Source organism: Trachypithecus francoisi, unplaced genomic scaffold, assembly GCF_009764315.1.
Source record: "Trachypithecus francoisi isolate TF-2019V2 unplaced genomic scaffold, Tfra_2.0 Lachesis_group8, whole genome shotgun sequence".
NCBI classification, from domain to species: Eukaryota; Metazoa; Chordata; class Mammalia; order Primates; family Cercopithecidae; genus Trachypithecus; species Trachypithecus francoisi.
The window spans coordinates 64,826,199-64,844,388 of NW_022681473.1; the positions used below are offsets into that span (position 1 = coordinate 64,826,199).

The 18,190-nt window shown below is 51.1% G+C and overlaps 1 protein-coding gene across 2 annotated transcripts; it reads right to left on the minus strand.

The window, feature by feature from the left end:
* Positions 1 to 3,860: 3,860 nt before the first annotated feature.
* UCP2 (uncoupling protein 2) lies at positions 3,861 to 12,431 on the minus strand. Of its 2 annotated transcripts, XM_033207760.1 has the most exons (8): positions 11,868 to 12,431; positions 10,606 to 10,762; positions 7,387 to 7,610; positions 7,016 to 7,226; positions 5,977 to 6,171; positions 5,796 to 5,897; positions 4,664 to 4,844; positions 3,861 to 4,299 (listed from the first exon to the last, which is right to left on the minus strand). In XM_033207760.1, the coding sequence occupies exons 3-8, from the start codon at positions 7,510 to 7,512 to the stop codon at positions 4,185 to 4,187; spliced, it is 930 nt and encodes a 309-aa protein (XP_033063651.1). In that variant the 5' UTR covers positions 7,513 to 7,610; positions 10,606 to 10,762; positions 11,868 to 12,431; the 3' UTR covers positions 3,861 to 4,184. The 2 variants fall into 2 exon arrangements, with proteins under 2 accessions (XP_033063651.1, XP_033063652.1); XM_033207761.1 differs by lacking the exon at positions 5,977 to 6,171 and having other exon boundaries at positions 11,868 to 12,371.
* Positions 12,432 to 18,190: the final 5,759 nt, after the last annotated feature.

Sequence of the window (18,190 nt, forward strand, 5' to 3'; positions counted from 1 at the left end):
CCACTTTGATAGAGTGGGGCAGGGCTGTGTGGCCTCTGAGGGTCTCTAGCTCTGCTCTGGCTTTTCATGACAGAAGAGACAATCTCTGGAGCATGATATGGTCACGTTAGAGACAGGAAAACTAAAGCACAAAAGAAAACATTTGTTGCAGGTCACTCAGGCCTCAGTGGCAAGGCTGTCATCAGAACCTTGAAGGTGGCAGGGTGCGGTGGCTCATGCCTAGACTTTGGGAGGCCAAGGTGGGCGGATCACTTGAGGTCAGGAGTTCCAGACCAGCATGGCCAACATAGTGAAACCTCATCTCTACTAAATACAAAAATTAGCCAGGTGTGATGGCAGGCACCTGTAATCCCAGCTACTCCAAAGGTTGAGGCAGGAGAATTGCTTGAACCGGGGAAGCAGAGTTGCAGTGAGCTGAGATCCCTCCACTGCACTCCAGCTTGGGCAAAAGTGAAACTCCATCTCAAAAAAACCCAAAAAGGCCGGGTGTGGTGGCTCATGTTTGTAATCCCAGGACTTTGGGAGGCCGAGGCAGGTGGATCACCTGAGGTCAGGAGTTCAAGATTAGCCTGGCAAACATGGTAAAAACCCATCTCTACTAAAAATACAAAAATTAGCTGGGTGTGCTGGTGAGTGCCTGTAACCCCAGCTACTTGGGAGGCTGAGGCAGGGGAACCACTTGGATCCAGGAGGTGGAGGTTGCAGTGAGCCGAGATTGTGGCACTGCACTCCAGCCTGGGTGACAGAGCAAGACTCTGTCTCAAACAAAACAAAACAAACCCAGAAACCCCCCAAAACCTTGAAGGTCACTTCCCATAGACTCACCCTGCGTAGAAGAGCAGCATAAAGAACACGTGTGCACTGGAAACAGCTTTGGTTCTACCCCTCTGGCCTCAATCCCCTGGTCTGTGATAGGGTCCTGGGCAGAGTGATCTGGGAAACCCAAGTTCTGATCCCAGCCCTACCACTTTCTCCTGGAACCAGTTACCACACCTGTCTTGTCAGTAGAGCAGAGCTCGTAACCCCCCTCACAGGCACGTTGTGAGGACTGAAATCATTGATGTGAAAGTGCTTGGTGAACTCACTGCTTAGATTCAGGAAGGGATAACAGTCCTGCTGCCCCCAAGGCCTGGAGTTCCAGCATCCAGGTCCAACCGGGCCTGTGTAGACCACACGTGCCTCCTCAAAGTCAACAAGTGTGCTACGCTCCCCTTCCATGCCAGCGAGGTTCCCTTCTACAGTCTGAACTTGGATGAGAATAGATCCAGGCTTCGGGGAGTAGGTAGCCAATTCCATGGAATGCCTTCAGAGGTGCCAGAAATGGCCCCACGTTCTCCAGATTGCTTGGGACTCCACCATTCAAATCATCACATCAGCTTAAGGCTTTTTCTTAAATGGGGGTTCAGTAGCACTTTTGTCATTAAAAAAATCACCATGGGCTGGGCGCAGTGGCTCACGCCTGTAATGCCAGCACTTTGGGAGGCCGAGGTGGGTGGATCACAAGGTCAGGGGTTTGAGACCAGCCTGGGCAACATGGTGAAACCTCGTCTCTACTAAAAATACAAAACTTAGCCGGGCATGGTGGCATTCACTGGTAATCCCAGCTACTTGGCAGGCTGAGGCAGGAGAATCACATGAACCCAGGAGGCAGAGGTTGCAGTGAGCCGAGATCGTGCCACTGCACTCCAGCCTGGCAACAGAGTGAGACTCTGTCTCAAAAAAAAAAAAAAAAATCACCGTAAAGTCAGCTGCCCAAAGACCTTGCGATGAAGACTCCAGGACCAAGGCTCCATGAAGCATTTCGGCACAGTAGTTAAAAGCACATGGGCTTTGGAGTCAGACACGTCTGTTCTGGATCCCAGGGGTGCTACTAGCCAGCTGTGTGCCTTTGGGCAAGTCACTTCATCTCTCTTAAAGCTTATAGCCCCTGCCTTGCAGGCCTTTCATGGAAACCAGATGGTGAGGCATGAAATACTCTGGGGCAGGACTCAGGTGGAGCGGGGTGGTGAGAGCTGCCCTGTTCTGAGAGCAAGCCCTGAATTGGAGTGTAGAGCCAGGGCTGTGAAATTCTTGCCCACCTGGACTGTTTAGCTTTGACACACACCTACCAAACTGCCCCTCCTTCCTCCCGTCCAGAGCAGAGCTAACAGCCTGCCTCACAGGATTAGTGTGAGAAGGTACAGAAAGCATTGGCCAGGTCCTCCATACATGCCATCCCCTGCAGCCTGCCTGGGCTGCCTGTCACTCTTACCCTGGTTTGCCGCCTTATGGCACTCAACCCTGTCCCTCCCGAGGACTATGGGGCCTCAGATCAATTTGTCAAAAACTAAGAAGGAAGCTGAAGAATCCTAGACCCTCGTTCCTTCTCCAAGAACCAGTCTAATACCCTGGCCCTCAACCCAAGCACTGAAGGGTCTAGCCTCCAGCTCTGACCACTGGGCTAATGAGGGGAAGGAGCAGTGGCGTCAGCTGCTTGAGGCTGAGGGAAGAGGGAGGGTGGTTGTGTTCTCAGGGCCTGGCTCCACAGCTGCCAAACAGGCTTCCCCAAGGACCCCAGCATTGGTCTTGGGGAGTCCAGAAGGGGAAGGAGGACTGGGTCCCAGTTCAGTAGCGGACTTTCTGGGTGTTCTTGCCTGCATCTCCTGTGTCAGGCCTCAGCTTCTTCAGACACCTACGAACTGGGTCTGAGTGACATACTACTAAGGGCCCAGCCCTACAGAAGATGCCTTGGGATTCTGGGACCTCACAGTCTCCACTCCTTGAAATTGTAGTGGCCCTGCCCACCTGCCTCTGAGGGCAGGTGATAAGAACAGGGACAGAGAAGTAGAGACCCCTGTGTAGCCAAAGCCCTGGTTTCTCATGGACTCCTTGGATCCCTAGCTGGGGCAGGGGCAGGTGGAGAGAGGCTGTGGTGAGACTCCAAATGGAAAGTATCCTGGCCAGGCGCGGTGGCTCATGCCTGTAATCCCAGCACTTTGGGAGGCTGAGGTAGGTGGATCGCTTGAGGTCAGGAGTTCAAGACCAGCCTGGCCAACATGGCAAAACCCCGTCTCTACTAAAAACACAAAAATTAGCCAAGGGTGATGGTGTGTGCCTGTAATCCCAGCTACTTGGGAAGCTGAGGCAGGAGAATTGCCTGAACCTGGGAGAGGATGCAGTGAGCCGAGACTGCACTACTGCACTCCAGCCTGGGTGACAGCAAGTGAGACTCTGTCTCAAAACAACAAAATACACAAATGGAAAGTATCCTCAGGCAGAGACCGGATATTTACCCTGCAGCCTCCACCCACCCTCTGTGGAGTCAGGGCCTGCTCCACTCAGTTCAGTAACACTTCCTCTGTGGGTATGACTGTGGAGGGTGGAAGGAGGCTGACTTGTTCTCACAAGGTCTGGGACTTTGGGAGAGGTGGGTCTTCCTTCCATTTGTAAAACAGAATAAAATAAAGTTGACAGCATCTAAGAGTCTCATGTTCCTCTGGAACTGCAGGAGATGCAGGGCAGACAGGAGCACTCTTGTTGTGCAGATAAACAGGCCTGTGGCTGGGGTGGGGGATTGGGATGGCAGGCACTAGGGTACCAGATTCTGAGTAAGAGCTCAAGTGTCCTGGCAAAAGAAGGGGAGGCGAGAGCAAGGCCACTGCTGTCTCTCAGGTGGCTCCTGCTCTCCCCATATTAGTGCAGGGCCTAGGTCTGAAGAGAAATGGACTAGATGACCTCCACAGGCTGCAGATTGGATGCTGGAGGTGGAAGGTGGATCACACCCATGTTCAAAGTCAGGTGGTTCCTCCCCTGCCCACCAGGTACCAAAAAGGCCATTGGACCAAGACCTCTGGTAACAGCTACAAGAGAGGGAGGAGACACCAAGGTTGAGCTTGCTTTATGGGTGACAAGTGGGCTAGGGTGGGCTGCGGGGGGCAGGATGAAGATTCTGGCTGAATGTTCCAAGGGACGGGAGGCTTGGGATCCTGGCTGGCACCAGGCCTCCCACACTGTCAGATGTCAACTCCACCAGCACTGAGAGACAATGAGGAGATGACAATGTGGAGAGAGGAAGGTGGTGGGTAAAGGAGCAGAAGGGAGAGGCGGGGAAAGAGGGAAGGAGGGAAGGGAAAGAAGGAAGAAAAGGAAAGCATGGCCCGACTAGAGCCAAAGCCAGAGGTGATCAGGTCAGCAGCAGGAGAGGCTCAGAAGGGAGCCTCTCGGGAAGTGCAGGCGGCCATGAGGGCCCGTTTCAGCTGCTCATAGGTGACGAACATCACCACGTTCCAGGAACCCAAGCGGAGAAAGGAGGGCATGAACCTAGGGGAGAAAAAACACAGGTCATGGGGGTACCTCCACCTCCCACTTTCCTCACTGGGCCTGGTATTCAATCTAATCCAGTGGCTCTGTCCCAGAGGAGGCTGGGAGGACTCAATAAACTGAGCTCACAGCTGCCTGGTATGAATTCCCTTTGAGTCTCCATTTAACAAATACAAAATTGTGAGAGTAGTAATTCTGGGAGGAAGGAATTAAAGGGGTAAGTGAAAGCTGGCAAAATGCCAGGAGTGGGATCAGAACTAGCCTGACACTGGGCTGATACTCACTTCCGGGTGCTTCTCTCCCACCCATGATAGACATGCATAGCCAAGAGGCCCGAACTGGGTGGGGAGGAGCAGAGGCTCACCCTTTGTAGAAGGCTCGGGGTCCCTCCTTCTGGAGCATGGTGAGGGCACAGTGGCCGGCGCTGCTGTACTGGCCCAGGGCAGAGTTCATGTATCTCGTCTTGACCACGTCTACAGGGGAGGCGATGACAGTGGTGCAGAAGCCTGCCCCAAAGGCGGAAGTGAAGTGGCAAGGGAGATCATCTGTCAAGGAGGAGCAGGCAAGGCAGTCAAGATTCTTCACTCATCATTCCAGAAGGAAGAATTACTTAAGTAGCTAAGAGTTTTCACGATTTTAAAGAGACAGAGAGGGTGGGCACAATGGCTCATGCCTGTAATCCAGGACTTTTGGAGGCCGAGGTGGGTGGATCACTTGAGCCCAGGAGTTCAAGACCAGACTGGGCAACATGGCAAAACCCTGTCTCTACAAAATACAAAAATTAGCCAGACACAGTGGTGTGTGCCTATAGTCCCAGCTACTCAGGAGGCTGAGGTGGGAGGATTGCTTGAGTCAGGGAGGTCGAGGCTGCAACAAGCCATTAATCACCCCACTGCACTCCGGCCTGGGCAACACAGCAAGACCCTGTCTCAAAAAACAAATAAGAGGGTGGTGCGTGGTGGCTCACACCTGTAATCCCAGCACTTTGGGAGGCCAAGGTGGGTGGATCACTTGAGGCCAGGAGTTCGAGACCAGCCTGGCTAACATGGTGAAACGCCATCTCTACTAAAAATACAAAAATTACCCAGTGTGCTGGCGCACACCTGTAATCCCAGCTACTCGGGAGGCTGAGGCATAAGAATTGCTTGAACCTGGGAGGAGAAGGTTGCAATGAGCCGAGATTACATGGTGAGACTCTGTCTCAAAAAAACAAAAAACAAAACAAAAAACAAAAACAAGAGACAGGGACTCCAGCTGAGACCTCTTCTGAGGACCTGAAAGAGTCCTTGTGCCAATCTAGCCTCAGTTCCTCAATATGCAAAGTGGGAGCTTCATCCTAGTTGGCTTCAATATGGCAAGTAAGAGATATATCTTACTCTCCCTGCAAAGGGCAAATAGGATGAAAAGACGTAGTCTTCTGGTGTCAACTAGACCCCCGCACCTGCTCCCGGCACGGGGGAAGGGTGAGACCCAGCACCATCTACCTCGTGACTCACCTGTCATGAGGTTGGCTGTCAGAAGGGCATCCTTGATGAGGTCATAGGTCACCAGCTCGGCACAGTTGACAATGGCATTACGAGCAACATTGGGAGAGGTCCCTGTAGGAGGAGGGAGATCCTGGGTGAGACCAGAGAATCGGGGAGGAGGAAAAGGGGAAAAGAAAACAACTGTACACACCTTTCCAGAGGCCCCCAAACCCTTCCTCTCGGGCAATGGTCTTGTAGGCATCGACGGTGCTTTGGTATCTCCGACCACCTCCAGCCCGGGCCTGAGCTTGGAACCGGACCTTTACCACATCCGTGGGCTGGGCCACAGCCACAGCCAGGGCACCTGTGGTGCTGCCTGCTAGGAGGCGGCTCCCAATGCTGGCATCTGTGGGTGAGTCATGGGGTCAGTGGCCAGCAGGCTTGCACTGGTTTTCTACCTCATCTCTCCTCACCAAAACCACCCTGTCACTGTCATCTCCTGCTTTGGGGAATAGAATCCAGAAGCTTTTGGCCTTCTACAAGCTCTTGCTCTAAGAACTCCTCACATCAAACAAAATATCCCTATGAATGTCTACTCCTTGCTAGGGACATAGCAAGGGGTAAGACCAAAATGAAACCTGGTGCTTTCTTCCATAAAACATTTTCATTTACCTGCTCAACAGCCCTGAGAAATCACAATCATTTCCATCTGACAAATGTAAAACCAAGGCTCAGAGAGAAGTGGCTTTCTGAGGACTGGGACTCCTAAGACTTGGGATCTCAGGTCGGCTTTACTTCTTCCTGCCATGTGATCTTGGGAAAGAAAACTTTTTGTTTGGGGCTCTGTTTCTTCATATGTAACATGGAGGGTTGGCAGGGCATACTAAGGAGGTGAAAGGGAAGAACGCTGGCCTTGCAGGCAAGTGTCCTGGCTCTCTACTGTGTGCCCTTGGCCAAGGCCCCCCTCTACCCACTGCCTTCCCACCTCAGTCTCTTCTTCTATAACACTGGGATGATACTGCCTACTCCCAAGGTGGTGGTGAGGACTGTCATGGGATGATGCCCTGCTCAGAGTCTGGTGTAGCCAGGTGCTCGGAAAGTATGTGGAGGACCAGGCCCTTCCAGTTCTCTGTTCCTCTGATCTTCCTAGGGATCATGGGGCCTAAAACACCTATATGGCTGAATGAACTAAGATCAATCATCACTGAGAAAAAAGGGCCAAGGGGCCTCCAGCCTAGCTCCATACTCACGCTCAGAGCCCTTGGTGTAGAACTGTTTGACAGAGTCATACAGGCCGATGCGGACAGAGGCAAAGCTCATTTGGCGCTGCAGGCCGGCAACCAGTCCATTGTAGAGGCTTCGGGGGCCCTCGGTACGCACCATGGTCAGAATGGTGCCCAGCACACCGCGGTACTGGGCGCTGGCTGTAGCGCGCACTGGCCCCTGACTTTCTCCTTGGATCTGCAAGGCCAAAACAGGGTAGCTACAGGGATAGGCATGTTGCCCTTCCCACCTCCAGTCATCTCGATGCTCCAAATACCCAGTGGCCCTTGAGGGGTCTGTGTCCTTGGGGAGGGAACAGAGTAGACACCATCAAGATCCCCAGGCTTCATCCCCTCACCTGTAACCGGACTTTAGCAGTATCCAGAGGAAAGGTGATGAGATCTGCAATGCAGGCAGCTGTGCCAGCCCCAAGAAACTTCACAGTGGCAGTAGGGGGGACATCTGTGGCCTTGAACCCAACCATGATGCTGATTTCCTGCTACCTCCCAGGAGACGGAGAAAAACTGGAGACGGGGCACCTTTAATCAGTAACAAGACGAGATAGAGGAACTCTGCCGGAATCTAAGCCAAGAGGAGAAAAGCCCCATTAGCCACGATGTCCCCAGGCCCTCCCTGCTCACGATCCCCAACCCCAGCTTCCCTAATAGCACCAAGTCCCTCAGCAAGACTCCAAGTGGCCTCATGAGGGAAAATAGATGTGAGCTCGAGAGGCACTCAATTAGGCACTGGTGAAGCAATTCCTGCTCACGCAGTCAATACTTCAAGAAGGGCTCCCTCCCTTTCAATACAGGGAGGGTCTGGATCAGAGCTCTCCTAGCGCTGCCTCATAAACAGCCACTGGACTAGCCCTCTGTCTGCTGGATGCAGAGGTTTCACTGATGATGCCCATGTTCCTGCTTCTATGATTCATCTGGAGAGCTGACAGAAGTGGAGAAAAGTTTCACCCAGACTAAGGCCCGACAGGCACAGACCCACAGGCTTATGTTCTGGATGTCTAAGCAGGAATGGTTTCCACGGGTCTGGAACTTAAGAAGAAAAGGAAGGTACAAGATGATGAATTCAGTCCCTTCCCAGACTGTCAGTCTAATTCTCTCCTCCAGCTCCCACACAGCTTAGGATCTCCAGAGTCACTGTTTTAGCAAGACTGCTTTGCTGGGCAGTGGTTCACTGAGATGCAGGAGATAATATCTACCCTAGAGGAGGCTTACTGTTGGGCACAGGGGGTGGGTGGGCAGATGATTCAAGCTGCATTTGAGGCTTACAGGACATACTCTTAAAATGCAAAGGAGGGAACAACCAAGGCCATCGGGAGAGAAGGAAGAATGAGTGATTAGAAAAGACTTCCTGGGCTGGGTGCGGTGGCTCATGGCTGTAATTCCAACACTTTGGGAGGCCGAGGCGGGCAGATCACCTGAGGTCAGGAGTTTGAGACCAGCTTGGCCAACATGGCAAAACCCCATCTACACTAAAAATACAAAAATTAGCTGGGTGTGGTGGCACGCGCCTGTATTCCCAACTACTTAGGAGGCTGAGGCAGGAGAATCGCTTGAACCCAAGAGGTGGAGGTTGCAGTGAGCTGAGATTGTGCCACTGCACTCTAGCCTAGGCGACAGAGCAAGACTGTTTCAAAAAAAACAAAAACAAAAACAAAAAACAAACTAGCACTTTGCGAGGCCGAAGTGGGAGGACTGCTTGAACCCAGGAGTTCAAGACCAGCCAGGGCAACATAGTGAGACCCTGTCTAAAAAAATATAAATAAAAATAAATTAGCTGGACATGATGGTGCATGCTTATAGTCCCAGCTACTTGGGAGGATTACTTGAGCCCAGGAGGCTAAGGCTGCAGTGAGCTGTGATTGTGCCACTGTGTTCCAGTCTGGGTGAGAGAGTGAGACCTTGTCTCAAACAACAACAACAACAACAACAAAACTAAAGACTTCTTAGATAAGGTAACATTTAGCTAGGTGATTTTGGGGGCTGAGAGTAAACTCTGGGGCATTAGACTCCTCCTGGCCTACCATGTGATGCAAAGAAAATTGCTCTCCTTTTTGTTTGGGCCAGTTTCCTTTCCTCCAACTTAGGGGGATCCACACTTACACAAGACAGGCAAGGATGGGGGGTACAGTTCAGAGCTGTGAAGAGTGATAAGGGAAACCAAAAGCCCCATTTTGTTCTGAATTGGAACCACGCCCTCCTCCACTGCCCCAAGAGGAAGTGAGCCCAGCACCCTAGTGGGGGAGGGTGACCTGCTTCTTCCCCTGAGCTTATTTCTTTGACTTCATTGGAGCAGCCGCTTTGAGCCCCGCCTGACTGACTGCCTTGGTTGCTGGGGCTCAGATGAAAGAGCTGGCTGGTGAAGGGAGTCAGCTGTGAATACAGAGACCCATGGAAACAAAGAGCTCACCCAGCTTCCTCTTGGGCTTCTCACTCCAGGTGGCTGGGGCAACCAGGGAAATGAAGATACTCACCATAGCAACTACACTGGGACCTACAGAACAAGGCCTGACCTTATTCCTGTTTCCCTCCAGCTTGCCCATGAGGCTCAGTGAAGACTGCTGCTCAAATGACAGAGTGGGTTGATGAAGGTGCCCCTGGACTCCCCAGGTTCCCTGCTCTGACACCCCCTTCCTCCAGGAGGTGCTCCACAACTTTCCCCACCCCAATGCCCAGGGCACTGTATTAGCTCAATCCTCAGAGCAGCCCTGCAAGGTGGCTGCCCTTACTTCCATGTGAGATGAGTAAGAGCCACACCTACAGGCGCCAAAGCTGGTGCTATTTGCTTTGCACTGCTGCCCAGCTCCTCAGTTCCTTCCTGCTGTTTTCTCAGCCCCAGGCACAGGCAGGGCCTTTCACAAGGAACGTTCTCTCAGGCTGATTAAACAGTCCTGAGAAGGCTCAGGCAAATGGTATCCCTTCTCTGGGCATCAGAGACATCATGACATGAGTCTATCACATTCCTGACCTTGAGCTGGGTTGCAGGATGTTGTGAAGGCCAGAGAATAAGACCCAGCTGCTGCCCAAAGACAAGTGCACAGAGGTTCAGCTGCCATTCTGAATGTTGCCTTGGATTTGCCAAACCAGGTCCTTCAGAGGGTGGGTAAGGGGGCCCTACTGACAGCAATTAAAATGCAGGCCTAGAAATAGTTAATCCTTTTTTACAGTTCCCAGCAAATAACCAGTTTCAGAGCCGCACAAGGTTGATTACCAATCTCGGTTTCAGGGATAGTCAAAAGCTAGCATCAAAAATATGAAGTTAGAACAATAGGTTCCTGTCCTAGCTCTCCTGCTGGCTCCCAGGATGACCTGGGGCCAGTCACTGTTCCACGTGGGCCTGTTTTCTCCTTTATAAAATGGGGACCAAGAACCTTGGCTTGATTCGGCTGAAGGGCCAGAATGAGAGCAGGGAGGTGTGAGAGTGCTCTGTGAACTGGAAAGAGCCACATCACTGTCATGGGGTGGGGATGGTAGTTATTTTTGTTAATGCCCCGCTGACTCCTGTCCCTAGACCGCAGGGTTAGGAGGCAGCAAGAGATCTCTTCCTTGGACTGGACTCTTACCTGGCTTTGTAAGGTCTCACGGTGAGGCCTCCAAGATCAAGCTTCTCTAAAGGTGTCCCGTTCTTCAAAGCTGCCAGTGGCTATCATGGCCTGATCCCCTTGGTTTTCCATAGAAAATGGGTGGGAGACGAAACACCTAATGGTCATACTATGTGTCCTGTGGGTGAGCAAAGGCGGAGAGTTTAGAAAGGGCCACCTGCCCCAAGACACACACGCCCACCCAGTCCATGCCTTGGAGAGGGATGGAGAACAGGGCCCATCTCACCCAGGGACTGATTAAGTGCACACACTGGAAAGGGGAAAAGCGGGGCAGAAAATGAACCTAGGTACACTCCCCACCCCCACCCCACCTGCTTAATATCACAAATTGGCTCCTGTCCAGGCTTCTGCTTTTGTAACACCCAGTACTCTAGATAAGCACCCCCTAGCACAGTCATCAGACTTTGGTGAGTGAGAGAGTTACGAGGGGGTCACGATGGGACAGAGAATCTCCGGGAATTGGCTAGGGCCCAGGCTGGGCTGTGAGGAGGTTGGATGGGCTGGGAGCTGGCCCTGCAGGGGCCAGACTGAGCAGCTCAAAGCCCACTAGAAAAAGCCCCCAAGCCCTGGGAAAGGCAGTGCAGGAACACTGCCTGGAGCCGCCTGGTGAGAGAGAGGTCATTGTGGTCATCGCTGATGGTCCCCATCCAAGGCAGGGCTGGGCGTCGTGGTGGAAAGGAGGAATTGAAAGGTGGAGGATCAAACGACAGCCAACTGAACGGGAGAGGGAAAGAACAAAAGGGAGTAAGAAAAAGAGTAAGAGAAGAGAAACAAAGAACCAAGGACATAAAGGATTTGTACAGGCCGAGCGCGGTGGCTCACGCCCAAAATTCTAGGACTTTGTGAGGCCGAGGCGGGCGGATCGCTTGAACTCAGGAGTTCGAGACCAGCCTGGGCAACAAAGCGAAATCCCGTCTCTACAAAACACAAAAATTAGCCAGGCGGGCGCCTGTAATCCCAGCTACTCGGTAGGCGGATCGCTTGAACCTGGGAGGTGGCGGCTGCAGTGAGCCGAGATCGCGCCACTGCATTCCAGCCTGGGAGACAGAGCGACAGCCTGTCTCAAACAAACAAACAAACAAACAAACAAAAACAAAAAAATAAAACCGAAAGAAAGAAAAGAGTACAAACTTGGGTGGGAGAGAAGGGAAATGGAAGAGCGGGCAGCGCACGCAGAACAGGTGTAGGGGGCGCAGAGGGTGCAGGGCTGGGGCCAGGCTCACCGAGCCTCAGGGAGAACACGAGAGCGCGTGCGGCTGCGTGTATCGGCTGGAGGAGGGCGCGGCGGGCGAGCCGGACCAACGCGGACGGTCTATCTCAAGGCGCGAACAGCAGGGCTTTGCAGTGTGGCTCCGGGCGGGCGGCGGCTCGGCACAGGTCTCGGGGGCGGGGCGTGCGGGGCGGGGCGTGCCAGCTCGTACTTGGGTGAGGAGACGCTGGAGCCGCCGCCTTTCCGCGGGAAACGCCCCGCCTAAGGTTCTCTCCGTGACTTTCTCCACTCCCATTTCCGTGCGTCCCATCACCGCGTTTACTCTTTCGTTCCCCCAGATGGTCACTCCCTTGCCATTCCCCGCCTCTGCCTCACACTCTCTCGGGCCGCCAACCTCATTGTGAGGATGGCAAGACTGACGGCCAGAAACGAGTCTTGTCCAGTCACACACCTCTTGCCTCCCAGCCAGGACGGTTTCTAACAGCGTTCAGCGGGGTCGGGTCTAAGTGTACTTTCTCTTTTATGGGACCAGCCCCCAACGCTGGGCAAACTACCCACCCTCCTGCCAGCGAGCGCGCGGCTGGCCCCTGCAGGGCGGGGCGGGGTCTCGCGACTGGCCTCGCTGTCGATTGGTTACAGCCGCCGCGTTGTCGAGGGAAGGAACCAGTCAGAGCTGCAGCAACAGGTGGCCCGGCAACCGGCAACTGCCGTTGGGCTCGGCTGGGGTTCGCGCCTTCTCCGTCGGTGGAGCGGCCTGGTCTTTAGGGACCAGGGACACTAAAGGCCCCGGTGGGGCGGGAGCACCCAGCGTGACCTCACGCTCCTATACACAGGCGAGCAAATGGGCTGGCCCCCCGCATGTGACAAGGCAGAGCCGGGCCCAGGCCTGCTGCTTGTCCAGCCCTAGGATGAGAAAAGGAGTCTCATCCCAGGACCGGGCCTGGTTCGCCTTTAATTGGCTGACTCGTCCTGTGGGAGTAACCGACGCGTGAACAGCCAACAATTGGGCCCGGTGGCCAGGACAAACACGTGCATTTAGGGAGTAGAAGAAGGCCAGTATTAACCTCCATTTTACGGTGAGGGAACGGAGTCCCAAAGGCGTTCAGTCATCTGCCTGATAGTCACACAGTGGCGAGCCCTGACTTACACCCTGGTCAGGTCGGCGCCATGTGTGTTTTCACCAGCAGAAGGGACTGCCAGGGAACAGCTGAGGGGACCAGAGCTGGGATGGGCCTGGATAATTACAGCGGAAAGAAAAACACGCCGAGCACATGGTCCTGGCAGAAGCAGCGTGGAAACAGAAGTCAAGGCAGATTATTTCTGTCATGAGGAGATCTTGCCATGCAGGAAAAAAGAAAGAAAGAGAGAGAGAGAGGAAAGAGAGAGAGAGGAAAGAAAGAGAGACAAGAAAGAAATAAAAGAGAGAAAGAGATCGAAAAAGAAAGAAAAGAAAAGAAAAGAAAGATTATTTGTGGCACTGTGGGTCTCCCTCTGCCAGGTTCTCTAGCTTTTGCGCTGAGCTCTGTCTGGCTGTGCATTCTGGAGAGGCTCGGCAAATTTGCCGTGAGATTGCTGACCGACAGCAGAACAGATGCAAAGGCCTGCAGACCAAAAATTGTCCCCTTAGCTGTCCAAACAGGGAAGGATCTGGATTCCAGAAACTATATACTTATTATCCTTGGCAAAAGAGACTGTTAAAAGCGTGGACTCTGAAAAAGGGAAGAGGAGATCAACAAGATGTAGCATGAAGTCTTTAAGAAGTCCTCTTTGGAAAAAAAGATGTGTTTAGGGTTTAAACTACTTTTATTATTTATTTATTTAACTTATTTTTTGAGACAGGGTCTCTTTTTGTTGCCCAGGCTGGAATGCAGGTGACTGGTTCTCTACTCACTGCAGTCTTGACCTCCTGGGACTAAGCAGTCCTACTTCTGCCTCCCTAGTAGCTGGGACCACAGGGATGAGCCACTAAGCCTGGCTAATTTATTTATTCGTTGTATTGACAGGTCTCCCTATGTTGTCCAGGCTACTCTTGAACTCCTGGTCTCAAGCAGTCCTCTGAACTTGGACTCTCACAGTACTGGAATTACAGGTGTGAGCCGCTGTGCCTGGCCTCAAGAAATTCTCTTAAAATTCTTTTTGGGTGGGGGCAGATCTGAGCAATCCTATAGACATACAAATGCTGCACCCCTGGATTTTTAGCATCTTGCCCAAGTCATAAGATGTCCTGTGGACAAACCAGAGAATGTATGGGTACAGATAACTATATTTTGAAAACTTGTAGCCGGGTGAGGTGGCTCAAGCCTGCAATCCCAGCACTTCGGGAGGCTGAGGTGGGCAGATCACCTGAGGTCAGGAGTTGGAGACCAGCATGGCAAAGATGGTGAAACCCTGTCTCTACTAAAAATACAAAAATTAGCTGGGAGTGGTGGTGGGCGCCTGTAGTCCCAGCTACTTGGGAGGCTGAGGCAGGAGAATCACTTGAACCCAGGAGGCAGAGGTTGCAGTGAGCTGAGATTGCGACATTACACTCAAGCCTGGGCGACAGAGCAAAACTCTGTCTCAAAAACAAAACAAAAACAAAAAGAAAAGAAAACTTGTTTCACATCTATTTCATTGAATTGTGTGTACACGCACACACACACATGTTTATTTGTAAATATTTTGTATATGCCAATAACCAAATTGACAAGTTTCATATATTTTGTTGTATAATTTTAACATCATCCCAGGAAACGATTCACTGTGCTTACAGTTTTGGAACTTTAAAATCTTTAAATACAAACTGTATTTGAAACACTGAAAATGAAAAAAGACACAAGAATGAAAGAGAAAACTGAAAACATCAGGTAATTAAAACCAACATGAGAAAAACTTGGCCGGGCGCGGTGGCTCAAGCCTGTAATCCCAGCACTTTGGGAGGCCGAGACGGGCGGATCACGAGGTCAGGAGATCGAGACCATCCTGGCTAACATGGAACCCCGTCTCTACTAAAAAATACAAAGAACTAGCCGGGCGCGGTGGCGGGCACCTGTAGTCCCAGCTACTCGGGAGGCTGAGGCAGGAGAATGGCGTGAACCCGGGAGGCGGAGCTTGCAGTGAGCTGAGATCCAGCCACTGTGCTCCAGTATGGGCGACAGAGCGAGACTCCACCTCAAAAAAAAAAAAAAAAAAAAGAAAAACTTAAACATTTCCTTCATCTCTGATAATTTCTGCTAAGAATATTGAGTAGATTGGCTATATTAACTTTCCTCCCCTCATCAAACAAGCATACAATTATCTGACTGCATTTTTAAAAGGAAGTCAAATTTGATGACCATGCATTTTTGAAATTGACATGAAACTGAATTTCTTTAAACCCACTTAGCAGATGAGATGGGGGACGGTGGCTCACACCTGTAATCCCAGCAGTTTGGGAGGTTGAGACAGGTGGATCGCTTGAGGCCAGGAGTTGAAGACCAGCCTGCTAACATGGTAAAACCCTGTCTATACAAAAAATACAAAAATTAGCTGGGCATGGTGGTGCATGCCTGTAGTCTCAGCTACTTGGGGGGCTGACATGGAGGATCACCTGAGCCTGGGAGGTTGAGGCTTCAGTGAGTCATGATTGTGCCACTATACTCCAGCCTGAGTGACAGAGTGACCCTGTCTCAAAAAAATAAATAAATAAAAAATACCTGTAATCCCAGCACTTTGGGAGACTGAAGCAGGTGGATCACAAAGTCAAGAGATAGAGACCATCCTGGCCAACATGGTGAAACCTCATCTCTACCAAAAATACAAAAATTAGCTGGATGTGGTGGCACTTGCCTGTAGTCGCAGCTACTTGGGAGGCTGAAGCAGGAGAATCACTTGTACATGGGACATGGAGGTTGCAGTGAGCTGAGTTCGTGCCACTGCACTCCAGCCTGGTGACAGAGTGAGACTTCGTCTCAAAATAATTTTTAAAAACCTCTTAGAAGATTAAATTGAATCATGTATTTGTTAATTTACATGTCCATTTTGATGTTTCTTCTTCTTCTTGGTTTTGGTTTCTAAAAAACGGGGGTGGGGCAATGGCGACACAAAGCCAGATGGAATTACTTGACATGCTTGTCACGTAATTAACCATTGTACATGAATTTTCCTTGGTAAGTAACACATCCTGGTTTGTTTGTTTGTTTGTTTGTTTCTTTTTGAGACGAAGTCCTGCTCTGTCGCCAGGCTGGAGTGCAGTGGCGCGATCTTGGCTTACTGCAACCTCCACCTCCTTCAAGCAATTCTCCTGCCTCAGTCTCCCGAGTAGCTGGGACTACAGGTGTGCGCCAACATGCCCAGCTAATTTTTGTATTTTTATTTTTATTTATTTATTTATTTATTTATTTTTTGAGACGGAGTCTCGCTCTGTCGTCCAGGCTGGAGTGCAGTGGCCGGATCTCAGCTCACTGCAAGCTCCGCCTCCCGGGTTTATGCCATTCTCCTGCCTCAGCCTCCCGAGTAGCTGGGACTACAGGCGCCCACCACCTCGCCCGGCTAGTTTTTTGTATTTTTTTAGTAGAGACGGGGTTTCACCATGTTAGCCAGGATGGTCTCGATCTCCTGACCTCGTGATCCGCCCGTCTCGGCCTCCCAAAGTGTTGGGATTACAGGCTTGAGCCACCGCGCCCGGCATTTTTTGTATTTTTAGTGGAGATGGGGTTTCACCATGTTGGCCAGGATGGTCTCTATCTCTTGACCTTGTGATCCACCTGCCTCGGCCTCCCAAAGTGATGAGATTACAGGTGTGAGCCACTGGGCCCGGCCCACATCCTGTATTTTAAAAGTTGAATTGAAAAACACCGAATTAAAAGATGCATGTTTTTCCATTAGTTGTGTGAATGAAATAAAGCTAAATTCAGAAAGCATGAACATAGCAGTAGTTCTCATTTTGCTCACAGTTCTAAAAATGCAAATTCTCCTCAACTTCTTAGAGCATGACAGGTCTTTAGCTGGCAATATTTCCATGTTTATATAAGAAGCTAGAATTGATCATATGGTTTTACAGTGCTTTCCCTAAAATCCATTTGTTATTAGATTCTATTTTTCTTATTATCTCTCAAAGGAAATCAAGCAGCAAATTACTCCCATATTTTAAGCTCTAAATTCAAGAACAACTAAATTCACTGCCAGCCATTACAAATATTCAGTTCTTTTTTTTTTTTTTGAGACGGAGTCTTGCTCTGTTGCCCGGGCTGGAGTGCAGTGGCCGGATCTCAGCTCACTGCAAGCCCCGCCTCCCGGGCTCACGCCATTCTCCTGCCTCAGCCTCCCGAGTAGCTGGGACTACAGGCGCCCGCCACCTCGCCCGGCTAGTTTTTTTTTTTGTATTTTTAGTAGAGACGGGGTTTCACCGGGTTAGCCAGGATGGTCTTGATCTCCTGACCTCGTGATCTGCCCGTCTCGGCCTCCCAAAGTGCTCGGATTACAGGCTTGAGCCACCGCGCCCAGCCACAAATATTCAGTTCTTAAGTTATACATCATTACAGTAGGCTCTGAGTGCTAATACATGAATAATAACTATAGTTAGTAAAACAATGCAAATGAAGATGAGTTTAAAGAGCTCTGATCAATGAAGTACTTTTCAGTTGAAAAATTGTAGAAGGACTGGGCGCAGTGGCTCACGCCTGTAATCCCAGCACTTTGGAAGGCCGAGAGGGGCAGATCACCTGAGGTCAGGAGTTCGAGATCAGCCTGGGCAACATGGTGAAACCCCGTCTCTACTAAACATACAAAATTAGCGAGGTGTGTTGGCACATGCCTGTAATCCCAGCTGCCCAGGAGGCTGAGGCAGGAGAATTGCTTGAACCTGGGAGGCAGAGGATGCTGTGAGCCAAGATTGTGCCATTGCACTCCAGTAACAAGAGTAAATCCATCTCGCCAAAAAAAAAAAAAAAAAAAAAAAAATTGTAGAAGGCGCCGGGCGCGGTAGCTCATGCCTGTAATCCCAGCACTTTGGGAGGCCGAGGCTGGCAGATCACGAGGTCAGGAGATCGAGACCATTTTGGCTAACACGGTGAAACCCCGTCTCTACTAAAAATACAAAAGAATTAGCTGGGTGTGGTGGCGGGCGCCTGTAGTCCCAGCTACTCAGAAGGCTGAGGCAGGAGAATGGCGGGAACTCGGGACGCGGAGCTTGCAGTGAGCTGAGATCGCGCCACTGCACTCCAGCCTGGGCGACAGAGCAAGACTCTGTCTAAAAAAAAAAAAAATTGTAGAAGGTATATACTAAAAAGCAATAGTAATATATGATAATTCAATAATTATTGAAGGAATAAGTGAATGAATCAAACCAGAAATTATTTTGATATATTAGTTTTCTTT

Coding starts and splice junctions, on each gene's coding strand:
- UCP2 (XM_033207760.1), bottom strand. CDS start 7,512: ATGGTTGGGTTCAAGGCCACAGATGTCCCCCCTACTGCCACTGTGAAG. Junction 5,898..5,976: donor GTTTGGGGGCCTCTGGAAAG/GTGTGTACAGTT, acceptor CTCCTCCTACAG/GGACCTCTCCCAATGTTGCT. Junction 4,845..5,795: donor GACAGCCAACCTCATGACAG/GTGAGTCACGAG, acceptor CCTCCTTGACAG/ATGATCTCCCTTGCCACTTC.